Source organism: Rissa tridactyla, chromosome 3, assembly GCF_028500815.1.
Source record: "Rissa tridactyla isolate bRisTri1 chromosome 3, bRisTri1.patW.cur.20221130, whole genome shotgun sequence".
Classification (NCBI taxonomy): Eukaryota; Metazoa; Chordata; class Aves; order Charadriiformes; family Laridae; genus Rissa; species Rissa tridactyla.
Genome location: NC_071468.1, coordinates 56,108,928 through 56,130,539, shown reverse-complemented (window position 1 = coordinate 56,130,539; position 21,612 = coordinate 56,108,928). Strand labels below are relative to the sequence as shown.

General features: G+C 36.1%; 1 protein-coding gene across 4 annotated transcripts in view; it reads right to left on the bottom strand.

The window, feature by feature from the left end:
• The window catches only part of PCMT1 (protein-L-isoaspartate (D-aspartate) O-methyltransferase), a 33,968-nt gene that overhangs the window by 3,491 nt on the left and 8,865 nt on the right, over positions 1–21,612 (bottom strand). Inside the window, exons 2-9 of one of the 4 annotated variants that reach the window (XR_008465294.1) lie at positions 17,788–17,892; positions 16,621–16,652; positions 15,941–16,045; positions 12,602–12,722; positions 7,721–7,806; positions 6,018–6,187; positions 2,819–2,970; positions 1,956–2,024 (exon numbers count right to left, since the gene is read on the bottom strand). Coding sequence is in view for 2 of the 4 variants with exons in the window: in XM_054194423.1 (XP_054050398.1) it covers positions 6,008–6,187; positions 7,721–7,806; positions 12,602–12,722; positions 15,941–16,045; positions 16,621–16,652; positions 17,788–17,892 (629 nt within the window). In the remaining 2 variants the exon portion in view is untranslated. Of the gene's footprint in view, positions 1–1,955; positions 2,025–2,818; positions 2,971–5,970; positions 6,188–7,720; positions 7,807–12,601; positions 12,723–15,940; positions 16,046–16,620; positions 16,653–17,787; positions 17,893–21,612 lie in introns of all 4 variants that reach the window. The other 3 variants (XR_008465295.1, XM_054194423.1, XM_054194422.1) reach the window with 3 other exon arrangements.

Genomic DNA, 21,612 nt, shown 5'->3' with positions numbered 1-21,612 from the left:
ACTGCCTTCTAATAGTGAGGTACTAATCATACAGCTTCAGAACGTTGCAGTAATTACAGAAAGCAGAAAAAAGCAGAAGGGGGAAGAACACATCTTGGCAGGGGTAAAGAGTATGTTTATATATGTTTATAAGCAAAGGTTTGGAAGTTCTCCATATCTGCCTATTTCCAGAATGGGTATTTGCTTACTTTAAACAGATAAAAATAAATGAACATCTGATACTCAGTCTAAAATGCAGTGCTGGTAAATTTAGGACAAGGACTTAATTCATTCTTAATGATTCTAGGAGCTGCATTATCAGTTAATATTTACAACTTCAAAAAGCATACGTAAGTAACGACTACTGCTATTGCTGGTTTAGTCTCGTATGCCTAATTGCTGATGTGATTTCCATCCCGATTCCTACCATATACTCACACATTTGCAAGAGCCTGGCCTTTTACTGTGACTAGTAATTCTTAATCCTTTAAACCCAAGCTAGATCTTTAAGAAATTGTAAGCCTAAGAAAAACGCCATATTTATTCTGAAACTATTAAACATGATAATTTTACCCAGCCACAGACGTTGGCAAGGTTTTTGGATAGTGTTGCTGAGGCACTTAATGTATTTGAAGTGTGGGTTGTTTTTTTTTTTTCGTTTAACAAAATGGTATTTGTACTTAAGAATTCAAATAAAAGATAATAACATGCCAATATTTTAATTGTTGGTATATTGCATTGCTTTAAGCTATTCCTGAACAAATAATAATGTTCCTGTAAGTTATGTATATCCTAGATGTTACTTTCAAAATAAAGATTTTCATATTCTGATTATTAGAACATTTACTGTATTAAGGGGATCAGCTTCCCTCAAGAGATTTTTCACTCACTCTTCACTACTCATTAATCTAACAGCTGCATGCCCAGCCTAATGATCTCTGATGTATGTGTTAAAATTACACGGTATTTATTTTCTACTGTCATGAGAAGCTGAGCTGATATGTGCACTATTGGATTATATATATATTAGGAAGTTACAGAAAAGTCTTCAATAAACCATTAAGTAGGTAACACTTCTCAGCTTTCCACCTAATGCGAACAGCTTGCAGACTTAAATACACGGTACAAAACAGCATCAGTTGATCTGAACTTTAGTTGTATGGATCAGAAGCTGCCAAGCTACATGATCCACTGGGTTTCACTTGCTGGTAAAACCCAGGATACTTGCCTGTTCTCCCAGAGGTAAGAGATCTGTGCTGCTACAAAGCTTAAAAGCGGACTCAAAGACAACTGCTATTTCCTTGTTAAAAATACGTATCCTGTTGTCCTCTAGAGCCATAGGAAAGACCTACTAATTAATTTGTATTTTTCTCCCCTTTTCTGGCCACAACTATTTTCTGTTGATTCTTACACAAGTCACGTAATTTTCCTCCACCTTCATAAATGCACTCCTTCCAATCTACTTACTAGCTCCTGCTTAGTAAGCAATATATATATTTAGGTTTTAAGTCATCACAATAGTCCTTCTCAAGCCCTTGTAATTCTAGCAAGAGAATCACTCATCTAATAATGTCAATTGAGGCATCAAAGCAACTCTATAAGCTCAAGTTAAAGCAAATGTCAGAAGTCATTATCTCAAAATTACTCGTCTAAAAATAAATTTAAGAAAGCTAGAAAAATATTGCCTTACTATTAGGGAAAACATATTCCACATTTCACATTGGGAATATCCAACAACAAACTAAGAAACATTCTCTGAAAAATCTAATAGGTAACATTTCAGGTAAATTTCAGAGTTGATTATTGGGAGGAAAAAAAATAAAATCACAAATCTTATCAACAATAAGAAATAACAGAAGTTTGGGATACAGGTAAGTCATGAAGTTTTGCAATCTGTCTCCACCTCATTGGTGGAAGGCATTCAAATTAAGTATTTGAACAAGCATTTATAAATTTATCTCGAATCTGTAACTCACTCTTTTTGATCCACTTCAATTTTCTTGTCACTAGGCAGCATTTGGCTCCCTTTTTGATACATCATTCATCTATGAAAAATATGCTGTCATTACTGATACTGTATTTCTAATTCATATTAGGCTTCACTCTGAATTTCAGTATCTACTCAGTGTTTCAGGAGCCAATTATTTCTCCCTTTGTAATTTTATATGTAACTAGACCAAGTATTTGGAGTTGTAGAATTTTAATCTGGAAAGGTGCTGTTAGAAAGCATTTATTATTTGCTATGATCAATCATCAAATTGAGAGAGTAGGTTGAAACGACAAAGAGAAGGAACTTTTTCTGCAACCTATTGTATCAGTTACATGACATGCATTTTTGCATAATACAAAAATTTTAAATTTAACCTAAAATATTTTATGCAGAGATTCTTTTTGACGAAGTAAAATAAAAACTTTAACCATAATCATTAGGCTGCATAGCCTAAAGAATTCTGGGCAAACAATTCCTGCTTATTTCAACTGAAATTAGACAACTAGCTTGTCAGGGGCATTTGAAACACTGAATAAGAGTTCATAAGCAGAAACATACTAAAATATTTCCTAATAAATACTTTCTCCAAAAAGGTGCTTAATCATGATGTACAGAGAAGTGGGATAACAGCCCCAGCCTAGTCACTGCAGTTTTTGCTCAGAAACGTTATACTGTCATTGTAATTTTGTATTTCATCAGCACATATGAGTTTAGCATGACATTTATAAAGAATTTCTACTAATGCAGTATTTTAAGTTAAAAAAAATAATTTGTTAACTTTGTAGAACAGCTACCTGTATGGAAATAAAATGCATGATTGCAAGAGACTTATTGCTAAGCGTTCCTTACATTGTTACACTCCTTAAATTGCCTCTCCATAAGTAAGGTGAGCTCTCCCAGAGAAGTAAAACCAGAGAGATCCTATTTACACAAGAACTGCCAATGAAGTAGCCAAAGAGCTGTGTTCTCAATTGTGCAGCACAAGAGGTCTTCTCTCCTCCCTACTTATCAGGAAGAGAAAAAAAAAAAACAATTAAAAATTGGGAAGTTTTATGGGAAAAGATGAACATCTTTATCTCTGGTACACTAATGCATTTCATTTTGTGCCAGAGATAGGGTTCCTCTGTATATTCTCCTTCCCAATGCGCCATGGAATCACATTTAGAGAAGACTGCCACTGATATTTGGAGCTTAAAGATACTAGTGCAGCTGAACCCAAACTAGAAAATTATTGACTAAATTTAAAGAAATCCATCAATATTCACAAAATAAGATTCTTTATTTAGCACCACAACACTAATTTATCAAAATCCAAGGAATCTTTTCCTTCCAGCTAGCCCAGATTTTCTTTTGCTAGAAGTTCCAGTTTTACACAGTGAAGAATGGTGCAAAGCATCTGAAGGTAGGTTTGACCTCAAATACCACTTAAAGATTAAGTCACTGTTGCGCTGCTTTGTAAAGAACACTTTGCAGCCCTAGTAAGGAACTATACTAACTTCTCCAATATGTAAATGGCTAAGCAAAAATTTAAGTGGCTTCTTTCTTGCCAACTGGAAGGTATGCTAGCCTAAGAAAATGCTGCTGGCCTATCGATTGTATTTTGTGAAGGGATGCCAATTCTTAACGTGATGAAACAGTTACCTGCATTAGGAATGCAACTGCATAACAATGTAAACTAAGAGAACGACAAGCTAAACACACAGGATTCTTGAGCTGCTCTAAAAAAAGATGACTGCCCAATGAATTTGAGGTTTACAGAGTTTCTCATACACTACAGCTCTTTATTGGAGAAAGACTTCAAGATGCTCTTTCAGAGAAGCCTCTAATTGATCTCTGCTCACAAGTCTTCAACAATTTAGGAAAGATAAACTGAAATGTAGGAAGTGCAGAAAAAAAATATATCTCTTTCATCTTTGATGCTAGCATAGATAACAAATGCTGATTTCTAATTAGGAGTTTCCTTAGCAGCAGCTGGCTGACCATAGACTTTGGAATCACCAATAAGGAAAAACAACAAAGACAGATGCAACCTCCTGTAAGGTCAGCAGTCCACTGGCAATTATCCTTGAGAAGGGAATGGGAGTTTTCTTCAGCTCACAAAAAGGACAATTAAAGAAAAAAACAAACATTACGAGAAGTGGACTTCTGAGATTTCCTTTAACAGATTTACAAGTCTGAACGACATTTAAATGTATATAGCAAGAAACAGCCTCTATGCCACCGTAGTGATCAAGGTAACCCTTCAGGCTAAACACTTACCTTTTCTGATAATACCACTCTATAGTCTTAACACCTAAATTAAAACTAAATAAATAAAATCACAAAGTATTTCAGAAAAGAACAGAAACTGCTAATAAAATCTAGGGAAGAGAACCCCACAATACTCATGACTGCAGAAGGCACAAAGGCAATCTATTACTTCTTCCTGAGCTAGCAGAGAAAAGAGAATACAAAACTGCACAGAAGCAATGCAAAGACCTTAGAATTCTAGTCCTTAATACACTGTGCCACCTTCACTAGCAGCAAAAGATAACAACAGTCATTCCAGAAAGCCTTCAATAAACACTATAAGACGACACATTGCTGCTACAAAAAACCACAATTGCTACAATAATCAGATCAGGTGAAAATGCACAAAAATCTACAAATCTTCTTTGGAAAAAGGAAGGCTTTAGAAGAATACTTCTCTTTTCTAGAGTAAGCAAAGCATGGACTCCAAACCTGAATGAAGTCCACCACATTTGCCAGAGGAGGAAACCAACCACAAAGCAAGACTTCCAAAGCCTTACAAGAGGCAGGAAACTCCCAAGTACCACACTGAGGGGAGATTGGCAATATTCGAGAACAAAGTATTCATTTGCATAACAAATACAAAACATCCGAATAGTAAGCAGGCTTCACAAGCTTTGAACTAAGCAGTAACTCATTAAAGTTGTACTAAGAGTAATCTGTACATGGTGGCTATACAGTAATCCAAGAAACACTGAAATGAGGTTTCAGTAAGCAGCAGTTAACGCAAATGGCTTTATTTGTACTTTTTATGGACATTTTATTAGCTTAAATTCTAAGTGTTCATGTATCCAAATCACAAGCTATACTCCAGAATATCAAGGGAAAAAAAAATAAAATCTAAATTTAGGAGTTTTAAAGCTCAAAAGTTGTTTTCAGAACTCAATACACATCTATGCACTTCATTAATGCAGTTAACACATTCACAAGCACTTTCTGCCAGGAAGCAAAACAGGATGGCTGCTTTGTTCAGTGGCATATTAATGCCTAACATGGTTTAAGCTGACAGCTGTGTTATGTCTATGTTACTGGCCATTCAATTCAGCAAATTGGAAGGTTTACTACCTCTAAAAAAGGCTTTTAGAGTTTGCTGTGTTGGCGAACACAAATATGTCCCCATCAGAGACAGATGACAGACTTTTAATAACACGACTGAGAATTTTCTGAACGCTACTCAACTACATTTATACTTTAGGCACGAAGGGATTCCTTTTCTCCACTTTCTGCTACTTGGAGGCTGAGAGAAACGTGCTTGCAAGATTATATTTCCCACAAAGGATTTTACAAAGACTTTTCTTCATTTGTGACATTTCAGAAAGATAAAAAATGAACACCCAATTACCACTAACTTACAGGACAAAACAATATTTATTCTTAAGTAGTATTTTACACTTTACCCTAATTACTGGGCAAGCTAGTTATAGAAGGTTCATTGGAAGGGAAGTTTAAATTTAGAAAATACTGTGTTCAAAGCAACAAATAAGAAACTTCAACACACTAAAGACTAAAGAAAACATATCCGAATAAGACAAAGTGCAACCCATGCAATATTTTTCTTCTGCTTTTAAATTAACTCAAACTTAGCATAACCTCCTTTTGGTGATGCAGCAATGCAGACCGAGTCACTTTTCATGGTATGGAGGAGCAGAAAGCAATGACAGCAGCAAAGGCAGGCCTTGCAGTCTATCTGCTTAAAATTCACACCCTTTCACCTTGCGTGTGTGTGGAAGAAGTAAGTGGAACACAAAATCACTTCCACCTGGACCACTGCTTCTCTTTATCTGTTAAAGGCACATATATCACTCCCATCAGAGGCTTCATTTTGACACTGCCATCTTCTAGTTTGTCATACTGTTCGAGCATCTGGTTTCCCCCTGCAGGGCCAACTGGTAATATCAATCTTCCGCCAGGTTTTAACTGATCTATAAGCTAGAACACAACACAGAAATTAGAATGTAACCAGCCACTTCAGACAAGCTGGATCCAAAGTTTGTTATGTTAGATTAATAGCTTTGCCACAATTTATCTATTTACTATTATGGAGTAGATAACCAATTAGGAAAAATAAAAAATGCACTGAAAATAAGAGTATCACAACAACATGGTACAACAATGGGTATTACAGAAACATTCATGATAATTTTACATAATTCCAAAAGAAGGTAAAATAGTAATTGGATTAATTAGGTTGGCTGCAGTTTTAGTTTCTACATAAGAGGGGAAAAACACATAAATCACAGATTTTTTTTTTTAAATTTTTTTTTTAAACAGCAGATTCAATCTTTTTAAACTGCCAGTTTTAACTGTTTAATGCTTATTATGCATCAGTACAGGCCCATTGTCTAACATTTTTGGGGTGACTCTCCCCTAGAGCCTTCAAGATAAAATTTGAGATTTGTGACTTTTTTGATTCATCTTCCTGGAATAATTTTAAGTTGTCTACAATACACTCACTACCCAACAGCTCCTCTTTCATTCTGTGAATGGAACAGCATTTTATGAAACTAGCCTAAAATATATGAATATGAATAAGATAAGTGATAAGTAACAGAGTATGTGAGACAAATGCTTGGATTTTTTTTTTTTTGCTTTCATAGATGAAGGTGGCGACTAATCACAGTAGTCTGAACCCCATGAAAATAATCTTAAGCCCTGTTACTGTTATAATTAAGAAACGTTTCGCTCATTAATAAGCTTCAAATTACCTTTTAATTGTCATCTGTCAATACTTTGCTGGGAACACACACACCCCCCACACCAAAATAAAGTAAAAAAAAAACAAAAACAAAAAACAAAAACCACAATGGCCAGTGTCTGGAAATGTCTAGAGGTTTGAGGTGCTATAGACAAGTTAGACCTCAAAATTCAGATTTTAAAAAAACTTAACTGGTATCCAGCATATCAAAATTATGCTATATATTCCCATTCACCTGATGAAAGGAAGAGAAAAAAAATAAATCTTATCTGCAAAAAATGAACTTCATGTATGCCCAGTCTAAAGTCCCTCATTACTCTCTCAGCTTCTCTAGCAAGAACTGCCCTGTATCCACTCTCAAAGCTACGAACACATGGCATTGTCTGTATTTCCAGCTGAACGTATCACTTTTTCAACAGGCTCAACACCTTGGAAACTGGGAAACAAATACTTAAATTATGTAATTCAATGTTTGATGAAACCAAATTCATTTATTAAATAAAATGCTCCAGTTCATTGTTGAAGGAAAGCGTTATGCACAAGTCATTTTAAAATATGTTTATTTAGAGGAGAGTTACTGGAACATATAACTTTTGAAAACCAACAGGAAGCCCAATTATAACAGAAACAAAAATCCCCACACCATAGAGTAATACCACCCTGCCCACTGATACTCCCAGCAGTGCAAGTCTACATATGTATGTATGTAAAATGTTCTTTACAGCTAAGAGATCACTGAATCACACACATAAAACATAGAGGCTTACTGCTTGGGGCACAACTGGTGCTGCAGCTCCTACATGAATCGCATCATAGGGAGCTTCTTCTGCATATCCCATTCTTCCATCTCCCACTGCAAGAAAACACTTTTTTTTTTAATACATTTCCAAAAGGAGTGGAGAAAACAGCTGATCTGCTATATCTATAGGTAGATAAAAGGCTATCCTCAAATTTCAACTAAAATTCTGCTGAGCAGTAATAGCATGATGAAGTCAGTTTAAAAATATTAACACAACTGTAAAATAGATGCAACGAAACACCCTCAGAGGTACATACACACACTTATAAAAGATACGAAATAGCATTGAAGCACCTGAAATTACAAAGCATGGATTTATAACAAAAGTTCTTGGAGACACATGGTCCACCCAGAAAAGATACTTAAGTAATTATGTGCCCTGCCATTCCAATTCAGGTGACTTTCCCCCTCATTTACCCTGTTAGAACATACGTTTTGCTTTGCCTTGCCTTCATGCACACCATTCCTAGGTATAATGGAAATCGTAAGTCTAAAGCATTACATCTCAGAAATACATATCAGAAGACTCCAAAGGTAAGGAAAAGACAAAGCAAGTATTCACATAGACTATACACCTATCACTGTACTACCGGTTGGAATGACAGTACATACCTACATTCATACATTAATGCAGTACCACACTGATCCCCACACATCCCCCTTTGCCAGCAGATCGGTGTCTCACTACCCTTCCTGCAGACAATTGCTGGAATAACACTGGTAATCAGGTCAGACCTGTGGCTAAAGCTCCAGGTGGCTGCTTGGAAGATATTAGGACTAATTAAGTTCTTCAGAGGGCTACCAATGCAGCTTCAGCTTTGCTGGAGAACTCATGGAGAAGCACCCTATCACTGATGTCTCACACCATTCCAGTTATGCAGGATGAAACGTGAACAGATTGAGGTTTCTAAGCCACTGAAGTGTAGCAAACTAAACTAGACCTTGAGATAAGTTTTGAAAGACGATGATGTGAATGTGGCATCCACAGTGTTTACAGGAAACCAATGGGAAATTCGGAGCAAGTTATGCAAGGGCTCTCTGGAGTTATTTAGGAACAAAAGTAGTGAATGGGGCTAAACCATCCATAAATCATAACTCACTGAGTGCAGAAGTCCCAGTGATCAGTCACGAAGAAAAAGCAAGGAGGCTAAAGAACATAGTCTTCTGCTCAGCACAAGTACTCATATGAGGTTTCCTATCTTCAGGCTGAGCTTCAACTTCTGCGCAATCACTATTATCATAGGTTAATTAAAAGGCTGAATGAGTCAAAAGAAGTTCTAAGCCATTGACAGAGGCTGAAAAATTGTCAACTTTTTGCTTTCCAACAACTCACAAGGCAGGAAAAATACATGGTGGCTACAGCAGGTTTCATTTTGACCCCAGTAACAGGGAGGGCCGCTTGGACAGTAACACTGCCCCTAAGTATCCAAGAGTGTATACAAAGATCGGGACAGCTCCTTGAAACCATTAAAATTGGGGAGTTTGTCATCTTTCATATTAGGTCCTGAAATAAGACCCTGCAAGGACCTTCTACACCCAAAGCTTATGGACTATAAGAGAGCACATTTCCCCACTAGCTGAGAAGCCCCTTAAAACTCAGTGACTTCTTTCCTCATATCATCTGACCAGATGCCCAAACCACGACACCAGGACAAGCTCCAACCAAGGGCCACAGGCAGAAGCTGCCAAGCAAGAACTACCAATGCTTCAAGAGAACCCATGCCTATCGATCACCGATTCCACTAAGTCAGCTTTTATTACTGTTGTCAGTAATGAAGATGAAAGTTCCAGTATTTCCAGGACTTAATCTCTCTGACTCTGCCAAAGTGGGTTCTACTGGAACAACCATCTCAATGCAGTCAAGTATATAATTTATATTTGCTTATATCTCAGTAGCACTATAGACCTCCTTTAAAGAGGAAATAGTGATGTATTACTGTATCAAGCCACTGTTCCATCAGAGAAGGCAATGGAGAAAGACTTTCTCTCAAACATAAAGATACTGCTTTTAATGATGTTAGTTACACAAGGTGACAGACCCTCATTCCCTAAGATGCAGTAGTAGGCATTAGACGCAGTGATCTCCAGTACTGCTGGCAAAAGAAGAGGTTGCTAAACCAAAGAAACAGCTGTGAAAGAAACTGCTGTTGTCTTCTGAAGAACACATGTATTCTGAGACTTAAATGCACCTTCTGCACTGTCTAGAGAAGTCTGAATGTGACTTCTGTGTATCTTATCACTTCACTGACAGTAGTAAAAAGGACATAAAATATCTAAATCTTTTGCTCTTAAAATCAACAGTCCAAGCCAAAGCTACCATCTTCAGAATCAGCACACCTCCACAAAACAGAACAAAACAAAAAAACCCAACAAAAAAAAAATCATGCTCCTTTACATGCATCAAGGACATCATGGCTCTTCCCTTTTAATATCCACAAAAATTCTCCTGGCTATAGCAGGCAGGTACATATCCACTCACAATGGGAACACACTTTTAAATATCCAGAAGACTTTAAAAAAAAGTTAAGTCAGCATTCATACATTTAATGTGACACAAGTTATTATATTATTCAATGTCCAAGGGGAAACAGCAGCCCAAATTTTGAGCTTGTGCTTACATCCTGAATAACATCACCCATCCTACTCAGGTCTCCAGTTACATGCAGCCTGTTAACGAAGTAATCATGGTGGTGGGTGGTGATGAGGCAGAAAGTAGCGTCAAGCCTTTCTGACACAAAAGCTTTTTTTGTAGCTTGTTTTTGAACCTAGACCTGATCTGCTGATCATGGTACTCAAGCCTTCAGTGTGTCTAGGCAGATCTGTTTCACACAGAGTTGTAGCATGAGCACAGAAACAGAAGAAAACTAGTTCACTGTGATTAGAATACCCTCATCCCCTCTGGCTATGCCTGCATCAGCAAATGATGCAGTACAATAGAAGTAGATCTGTACAGCAAAAGAGTTTTTGCTGAGAACCTGATGTCCATGCAACATATGCATTTCAAAATGATCACACTGGTCTAGTTCTAGTCTTTTTGGCTTAATATCCATTAACATATCAAACACATTTGGCTGCTTCTCAGAGCACATAATCCAGTCTAGTTTAACCCAAAAGGAATCAAAGTGTGTGCTCTCCAGGAGTACGCTCATGTGAGCCAAAATGTGGTAAGTGGAAGCGGTTGAGAGATTGACCTCAAAGGCCCCCTCCTGATTTAAAGAAAAAACAAAACAAAAAACAAACCACACACACACACAGAGCGACCCCCCCCCCCCAACAAACTAATATAGACATAGCCTTAGTATACCTACTCCCAAGTTCTCGGTGCAGCTCTATTACTAAGACACCCTAAAATAATGCTGATGCTTCTGAAATGCAGTTATGGCATATCTGAGGCATGACAAAGCAATGGAGAATGTTTGAAGCATACTTGTGAAAAGCCAGCAACTGTCATACAGTCCCCATCACCAATCAGCCCTGGGGTTTCAGGGTTTTTCTTGTTTGTGTGTTGGGGAGGGGGGTGTTTGGGGTTTTTTTTGTTTGTTTTGTTTTAAAAAATAGCTCTGTCGGGATTCTAGCTCCACATCAAAAAGCTCCCAGGAATCCAGCACAGTTGAAACATTCTTCTTCTCCACCTAATTCACAAAAGTGCTGCTCATCCATCTGTACTTTTTTAAGATGTACCTCACAACAAAACTATTCAGAAGCCTCTTAGTCACTCTGCTACACAGTCAAACATAATAGAGATTATGATGTTTACTCAGAATTCTAGACACCCAAGAGCATCAGAGTTTGTTTCAGGTATAACCAGAAGCATAAGTCCAAATTGCTCTCATACAGCAACAGTGGAAATTATTGCCCTCTCCAGCCCCAACAGTCTCGGTATAACTCCTTTTCCAGCAAAGCTTAAGGCCTAAGTGTTCTCAGTGAGTGACACTGCATTTTATACACTTGTACAAGTACATGTGTTGATTGGCTTATTTTAAAAAGATTTAGAAAACTCCCTCCTTCACAAAAAAAGCTGAAGAATCAAAATGGTGATTAAGGTAAGAGTCAGACATCACATAACAATAATTTTTCGAAGCACTACTGTTAGAAGCCTCAAAATAATCCAGACTTTCAACTTCTTTTTAAACTTAACGAATAGTATGATAGTGAAGGGAATGTCTTCCCTCTTGCCAGCTTTGCAACTCTAACAAACAAAAACAAAAACCCCAAACTTTTTGTTTTCAGTCAGAAAACCCAATTCATTGTCCTAGTATAATTTTTGCATTATTTCCTCTCAGTAACTCTGACTGAATGAAAGTAGTCTGGTGTCAGTTAATCCCTTCCCTAACATACAAATACTGTTAATTTTAAAAACACGTGAAATAAACTTCAGTGATGCATACTGCCAATCTAGTACTTTTTCCACTCAACTCTTTGTGTGCAGCTTTCTCAATTACTCTATCAGAAGCATGAAGGCTTTGTTAAGATGCACAAGTTTAGATGACAGTACATTTAATTCAAGAAAAGTTGTGCATTCAAACACAATTTTAAATAGCAAATTTAACATGACAGACCTTCAGCACGTAAAATATTTTCACCGGAAAACACTTCCCTATTAAGCTTCTCAAACAGAATTATTACATATTCCTTAAGATTACCAGAAGTCATATTCTCAAAACTGTGTGAAGACTATATTTTTCAAAGGTCTAAAGCCGACTTGGATTTTAAAAATTTCATTTGGCTCTCTTTCTTTGGTTTAACTTCTTAAATCAGAATTTTTAATCACATCCAATTCCAGTCATTTTCAACCAGCTGCTAGAAAGAATATCAGTTTAATTAGTAAGTATATCAGTCTGATGCTCACCAATCAGTTTCACTCTTCCTGAAGACAGCAATGTGGGATCATCTTTTTTGACATTATTTATTGAGTCATCTACTAGTTCTTTGATATGATCAATTCCTACAACTTGTCCTTTGGGACCAACCTGGAATAAAAATATACAGTTGAATAATTTCTGCTAGTTTTGATTTATTTATAGAATGAGTATTTCTATCTCCTGAGCCCATTTCTCTAAAATAAAAACAAAACCAGTAAAGTGGTAGTATATTTTCCCAATGTTATTAAAACTACTGCTTGGAATGACACATCCTGACTGCTAGAAGCAACTGGTAATTCAAGTTTGTCAGTACAGTCTTATGAATGCTTGTTACAGCCATCTTTTTGAGATGTGATTCAGTTAAGTTATACTATTAGTGGAGATTTCTTCCCTGAATTTTTAGAAGTTGAATTTGATCATAGGTGTTTGCGTTTCCTGCAATAAAAAGTAACTTCAAGGACAAATACTAGAACTAATCTCCTTTCATGTTGAATAAACTTACTTAAAGATTAAGGGCTTTCTAGAGAAGACCTTACTTCAAGGAAAACAGTAAATCAAGCATTTTATGCTAAGCATCTCAAGAGTCCTATTCTTTCAGAAATAAATGCAGCAATTAACAGTCAGGGACAAAACACCTTCCACCTACCCTTGCAATCATTAATCTACTTTCAGGTTCACAGCTCTCTTCCACAGGAAGAGTGGAACTTTTGAGGGCTCATAACTCACAAAAGGTCACAAGAGATCTGTGTATTCTGAGGGGAAAAAAGGGCTACTGTATCTTATATTTCAATGTTGCTAAGACATGGAAAATTAATAACTGGTTATTGATACCACGGCAATTTTTTTTTCTGTTTTATTATGGACAAGTCCTATGTTAAAAATCATCAAAAGAGCAGTGTTATTTCTTCTTTTTCAAGTGGAAGACCACAAGTCTAGTCTTTGAAATAGAGCAAGACACATGCCAAGTTTTCACTACGACAATCACAGGTTGCTATTTGGAGGAATGCCCAACAGTCAGTTGTACCAGAAGCCGGCAAGAGATCCACTGTAGTCCAACAAAGGGTAACGTCACAGAAATTAAAATTTAGCAAAATGGTCATAGCATAAAATAGCCTGATATAAAAGTAAGTGAACCTCCTGCTGCATGTCACAGTCCCTTAGGCTACTTCTGAGTCCCCAATTACCTCTGTCTATTACTCTGGAACTTTGAAGTGTGTGCAATTGAAACAATAGCAAAATTACACAGTTTTTGGTATCTCCATGATCTGTTTGGAATAAAAAAAATATACCCCGCTCTTTTTATAATTCCAGTACCTACAGGATGAAAACTACAATTCATTTAACTTGCCAGCAATCTTTAAAAGCGAATAAATTTATTTAAGTTTGTATGCTATGTAGATAAGTTTATCACAACAGTTTAACACAAAAACCCAACCAAAACAAAACAAAAAGTCTAAAGATGCTTTACTAGTCTAAGTAAACATAGAGCTATCCCAGAAGTACCACAAATGAGATTATCATCATAGGAGTAACGCTGTCATGGCATCAACGTGCACTCAGGCACTCGTGCCACAAATGGGAGCTATTCATTCTAGATCTCAAGTAGACTGAGAAACAATATCCACATGATCCAGTAAGCACGTCCCCAACTGAATTTTGATAGCAAAACACTTTACCATCATTCCCCATAATACTTTCTTTCAAGCTTTTGTTACTGTTAGAAATAACTTCACAAAGAAAGGAAGTCAGAGCAGTACATGCTGTGGTATCTGTATTCATTCAAGTGGATGAAGCAAGATCGATATTGCACAGAAGTAATGCTATCAAACAGAACAAAAGCAGTTATCCAACATTTCACAAAACACATGTCTGTAAGGCATTCCACAGCATAGCACCAAGGAGAATTCAGAAGAGGAACTTGACATTCATATGGCAATAAAAAGATAGTGTGATGAACCTCAGCAAAATTGGAAAGAGATTTCCTTTTTTGTGGTAATTCTGACTTTTCTGCAGATGTTTTCAGCTTTTCTTATATAGCTGTTTTAAAAGAAAAAAGGGTACAACCACATCTTATCAAAAATGGCTATTCCTCTACGCATTCATAACTTTTTAGTGAGAAATACGCTTAACTTTGACCAAAGTTTTAGTGTTTGTAGGACTGGAGTTCCCACACATGCTACCAGTACTTGATTATTAACTACAAAGTTAGGCTAAAAACTAAAAATAGGGAGGATGTTGAATAAGTGACATTTAAGATTTCCTCTAAACTGCAGTTTGGTTAACTTAAACTACAATTTTATTTTTTTTTTTAATTTTGCAGCTAGCACTTAAAAAATCTAAATACTTTTGCTAGTGCATTGCCTAATCCTAAATGTTCTTTTCTTAACACAGGAAACCAGAAGTGATTGCAGACTCGACAGATCCATACTTGAAAACAGAAAACTAAGTAGCAAAACACCCATGTGAGAATTTATCATACGCATCACCATATTCCAAATTCACTTCGCAGAAAGACACAAAAAAAAATAAAATCTAGTTGGCAGTTTAATGAAGCTCTCTGATAGTTATAAAGCAATGATAAAGCCCTGGAATAGAGAAGGAAGAACTGATTATGTTCCACTCCACAAATTAGTCTAATGGTACTGTAGTTACAGCCATCATAAAACAAGTTTTTTCGTCTTCTTTTTTCCTGATGTAAGATATGGCAGAACCACAGGGAATTCCCTACATACAGGCTGAACAACTCAGAGATTAAATTACTTGGAGAAGATGTAAAAAGGATATAAATTAGTATCTAACTTAAAAAAGATTAAATGGATACTTATAGTGATGCTCATGCAATACAGTAACAAGAAAATAAGGTTAAATTCAAAGACAATTTATATAAATACAATATATTTTCCTGTGGAAACAGGATTCTGTTAGGTCTTACTAAGCTGTTGTCATAGCATGAAGACATGACAATTGATCACAATGAGAACATTCATAGCCACACAAGATAATGTAAAAATTGGGCTGGACAAACACACACCTCCTTCCTTCAAGCTAAAAAGCAACCACCAAAATGAAATCAAGAAAAAAAAAAACAAACTTCCCCTCTAGGCAGTTTCTTCACCACCACATGATTTCCTGGACCCTTTAACTCATCCATCTAGTATCATCTAGGGTAAGAAACGGGTACTAATCACACCCAGGAGAGTAAATTATTTTCTGTATAACATACATCAGTCCAGTGTACGAAGGATGCTTCCCCCCCAACTTTAATTCAGAGTTATGCTACAGTTCAAACACTTCTGATGGTCAAGTGATTAAACTAAATATCTCACCATTCGCGAAAAGCATGCTGTAAGGATTCCACTTCCAGATCCTACATCAAGTGCTTTGGCTCCTTCATGTAACTGCTCAGACAGAAGTTCAAGAGCATATGCATGCTAAGAGAAGACAGACATAAAATTTCAAAATATTTTAAGTGTTTATTTTACCCAATATATGTTAGTTTCTTCAGTGAATTTTGGCAATGCACTGAGGATTCGTATAAGAAGTTTCAGAATTATTTTCTGTGTTGTGGTTACAAAAAAAAGCAGGGGGGTTGGAAAGGTTCTCTGGAAATCCTGTGGTCCAACCCTTTTTCAACACAGATGCAATTTAAATTAGGCTCCTTAGAATCCTGTCCAGTCAGCTGCTTTGCACATCAAAGAACAGAATTTCAACAATCTGTGAAACATGTTCCAGTGCTTAACTACCCTCAACGGGATTTTTTTTTCACCCTAGCAACTAATTAGAATTTCCCTTGTTGCATTTTTTTTGTCCACTACCCCTCATCCTATGACTGTACATCTCCAAGAAAAGTCTGGCTCAATCTTCTCCGTGCCCTCACACTAGGCAGTTCACAACAGCATCACTGCAATCAACTGTTAATTAGATTTGCTAGAATAAATATTTTATTTCAGAAGGATTTGGATTTTTACTAAATCACCTATACTAATCACGTAAGTTTAAAGCTTACCATATGCGGAGCACTGATTGTTGCTTGGAAACCTGTAAAACAAGAGAATGGAAGAACATGTTGATCGTTGTTTAGACAGCAACCTTATGATATTTATTACCTTGACTGTATAATGCGACACCTTAACTGTCACCCTCATTCAGGGCACTACACCCACCCACCCCAATGATTACATAGGTACTCTTCCTGCAGAAGTGCATTGAGGTACATCATCTGAAAGTTATGCCATGTCAGGTCTGGACAGGAAAAAAAACAAACAAAAAATTCTATCCTTGACCTTAGTTACAACCTCCATTTTGCCACTATATTGCCTTAACTTGATTAAGTATGTTGAATTCAGAAGAGTAATGTCTCCCAGAATAACATAAAGCCTTTTTCACTCGGTCCCTATGTAAAAACCTGGATTTGTTTGAGTTTGATGTGGTGGGGACCACAGAACTTCTGGAGACAATAACCTCATCTATTTTGCAAACAGCACACACCTATGAGAAAACATGGAAGAACACTCACCAATCTTTGTTTCTGTGGAGATACGTAAGCTTTTGAGTATGTATCTTAAAAGATTTTTGAATTTTCCTATACAACTAATAAAATACCACTACAATTCATAGTTCTCACCACCCACTATTAAAGAAAAAAAAAAAATCAAGAAAAAAATAAATTAGCACTTTTACGTAATTCATTCTCCTGCCTTGGAAAGATAAAACTGGGATCTGGATGGGAAACAAATGTCCTATCAGCAGAGGTTCCCATTTAAAGCCTATTTTCATATTAAAAAAAAAAAACTCACATAAAAGTTTAAGGAACTCTGCATCAATCAACTGAATAATTTCTGTAGAGAAAGACTGCTTCTGACATAAACCGGATACAAATGATTTTTAAGTATTTAAACATCAGCTGCACCACCATAAATCACTGTGGTTTAATAAATACATATCTACATGTATTAATAAGGACTAAAAGACAACCATCTACTTGACGTATCCAAATATGCCAATTGCATTCCATACAAATTGAAGCTTAGTTAAAAGGTGTTGAATAAACTGATAAAGAACTAATCACACTTCCAAATTTTAAAAATTATGTTTACATTCTTGACATATGACAAAGGCAGTCACAGTTATGCAAATTAGAACAATCTCAATTATTTTTACAAGATGCTCTTACCTATAGACTGTGGAGAATCCATATAAGGGTTGTATTTTGCATAGTGGCAACGGTCTGTAGCCAGCATTACTTCAAATACCTTGTCTGATTTGATTATTCCATTTTCTGTAAATAAACAAATAAATAAATAAAATTGAACGCATTGTTTCTCTTCTGCAATGCAAAAGCACGTGAAATACATGAATATATTCCTAATATTGTGAGAAATCATGCTACTTACCCTAACACACTAACCCTCATCATGCTAGAATTTCAGCTGTCGTCACAGATCAAACAATGCTTAAGCCACTGAACTTTGAACAAGACTTTTTCCAGCAATTACAGATGCTTTTCTGAAACAATAGATACCATTTGCAAAGATCTATCCCCTAGAAAAACTCAACTTCATGTACACCTTTGATATTCCTGAAAATATAGTCAGTAAGAAACTGATATTACTCTACACACCAAACAAGATATACTTCACATTTCTATGAAGCTATAGAAGTGAGTAATTATTGAAAAATATACAAAAGCAGGTTAGAAATGTGAAGCTGCAACATCCTTGCTCAGTACTTTATTTTCAAGATCTGTTTCTTTTTCATGTTGGCAAAGGAAAAAAATCCTTTTGTAAAGAAACTCCTACAGAATCAGAATTCCTATGCTGGGGCAGACTGTGGTCAAAGAGTTTTTATTTCAAAACACTTTGAATCTCTGCTCACTTTTCAAAATAAAACGTAAATGCCCATGCACGTAAAACATCAGAAGCACTGTGCAGTGCAGCCATTTTTTCTTGCAATTGTATTGAAGTTTAACATTGATAATCCTTTTTTTAAAGTTCTGAAGAGACATTTATAAGTAACAGAAAACTTTATAAAACAAATGGAAGAAACTAATTAGTCACTTGCTTTAAAAGATACAGTATAAACTACAAATAATTGAAATTCCAAGAATGGATTGCTTCATTGAACTACTTTAAACAAGGAGAATTTATTTGGAAAATTATACTTAAAAGGAAAAAAAACCCCACATGTAATTTGACTAGTTTTAAAATTTAACCCAAAATGCAGTAACATAAAAATCAGATTAAGAAGTTTTTGTAAGATTGTCCCAACTGAAGTCGCACCACTGTTTTTTTTTAAAATACTACCAACATTAACACACCTGGGCTAACTTCTGCAGAGGCTTCCCTGACTCTTTACAGTGTGCTCCCAACTACTCTTATCAATCATAGGATTCTCTTTCTTTTTTTTCCTTATCTACTACCTGTTTCCAGGATTTAATTATCTTATATAACAGAAGCTTGAATTCAGAGAGCAAAATAACCCCTCCAAAACATTTTGCTTTTTGGTCTGAAGATAAAGTATCAAATAGAACTGCAATGGGAATACACTAGCAAATTATTATGGAAAAGAAAAAAGAATATTTTTTAAAAAGAATTGTTTAGAATTATTTCCACATCTGATAAGTCCCAGAAAAACGCATACTCCCCTCACAGACCACACACATTACATGTATCCTGTGCTTTGACTTCATTTGGAATTGTACAGTCACAGTTAGAGGAAACTCCTCATTTCAATGCAAGTTTTTTTCTGAGACAGCAGGCATTTGTAGCAGTTCCTAAGTTAACTTACTGAGCAATATAAGATAGTAAAAGGGAAAAAAAGAAAAAAAAAGATAGTTTTCCCTGACCACTTGGAATTAGTGGTATATCAGTTCCATGAAGAAACCATAGAAACAAACAAACGGTCAAAAAAAAGAACCCCAAAATTTTCCTGTTAGATTATCATTAGGTATCACTAAGAAATTAGTATCTCTAAAATAAATGTACTTAAAAAAAAAAAAAAGTAGAGGCAGAAGAATAAGCAAAGCTGATTATAACAGGAGTGAAAAGATAAAGGTTCTGAGTGACAGAAGGGAGGTCAAAAAGCAGCAGCTGAGAAGTACTCAGGAAAGATCTAAAATAGTGATTTATTCCTTAAGACTGTGTATTGTGCAGATAGATGGATACATTGTAGAAGCTATAGGCAGCCATCTGCTCTTTCCTTTTGTGCCTTAGGGAAAAAAGCATGCAGAGAATACACAGATCAAGCTTCCAGCTTGAAAGAGCAACTGCAGGGCCCTATGGTAAGGCCAAGAACCTCCCCTAGTTTTCAGGGGACCTCCTCTGTACTGCTGTGACTGCAGGCTTCTTTCAAACCTCTTCTTTCACACTACTCTACTCCTGTCATCTATCTACTTGGAGTACCAGTAAGTAAATTCACCTCTCAGCATTTACAAGTTTTATTCTGTCTTCATTCTATTACTTTACTTATATATTTTACCCACTCTTCCCCCAACTTGTTTAATCAGAGTGTAAGAACACCATGGCAGAGATTATTTGTGGATGTCTGTGCAAAACAAAGCACAAAACTTTGTTTCAGCCAAAGCACCTGTAACTTTATCAAATATGATGCTTACACTGACAGGCAAATGACCCCAAAAAATTGGAAACAATAGCTACTAATATTCTATGTATCCTGAGCAATCAGGATGCTCTCATTCAGCAGACACTCCTGAGATTTGCTGAATGCTGTACTCTTTGATCAGTGTCATCTTTTTAATCAGTAAATGAGAAGTTAAGCAAGTTACTCATATTCAGAGTCCCCAGCGGAACCAGTGGGAGAAGCTGGATCTCATGTCTCAGCCATGTACTTCAATTACTGAATAATGCTCCTACTTCATAAAAAATACACCTCTCAGCTATGAATGTGGAATTACAGGGCATCACATTATCCCCCCATAGATTAAGTCTGCTTTCCAAATTTGCTTATTATACAATGGAGAAAACCAGAGTCAAAAAAAGAAAAAAAAAAAAGGAACTCTTAGAATACTAGTGCTATAGTGGTCCTAAGTAAAATCAACAAATTTTACGTGGGAATTAAGAAAGGCAATCAAGCCCTAAACGTAAAGTCAACATTGACTTTGTAGTAATTTTTTCTGCATTAGTAACAAAGAGAATTGTTCTCAGTCTCATGATTGAAAGTAGAGAAACACAGCAACTGCAAGGTACCGAACTCCAATTAAAGTCCTTTCCTTCCTGCAGCCATCAGTCCCAAGATGACGAACTGCCAGGATCTTAATTCTGTCTCAAACAAGTCTCTGTCAGATTCTGAACTGAAGTCCAGAAAACAATTATATCCCCTGAAAGAGACAATAATAAGAGTTTATACTGCAAAGATGACATTCTAATTTCATGCCATCTCTAAGTGCCGAAGAAATAATTTATTGTTGATTGTTGTGTTAATAAAATGCTAATGACAACATTTTCTAAAAAGGAAGCTATATATCACAAGAAAATAATTCACAACTAAATATATATAAGTCAGTTATCTTTTCCAAAGATAACCTGCACAGAAGACTCTCCTTGAGAAGACTGATGGGTTTCAAGATTCTGATAATCAGTAGTGCAAACAAATCAGATATTAAATTATGAAGTGTTTACAAGCAAAAGCTAATACACAAACACACTAGCTTACAGCTTAAAAATCAAAAGTAAACTCTGTTTATTAGAGTTACATCAGCATAATTCCTAAGCTTCAAAGGGCTGAAGCTGAAAAGTAACCACTTAAGAGTAGAACATGGCCTGAGGAGTTCAAGAGTTACTCTGTGCAGAGGCTGTGGCAACGACAACTTGACATAATTGGAGCATGTTTTGAAAACTCACTCTGGTCTGCTTCTTTTCCACAAATAACACCATGAAAACAGGAAAAGAGCTCACAGAACAGTCCTTGGATTTGAAGGTGGAAATATACCACTGTTAAATGCAACCTGGGAAACTGGGCAGTTGGCTGTCAGAGCAAGGAA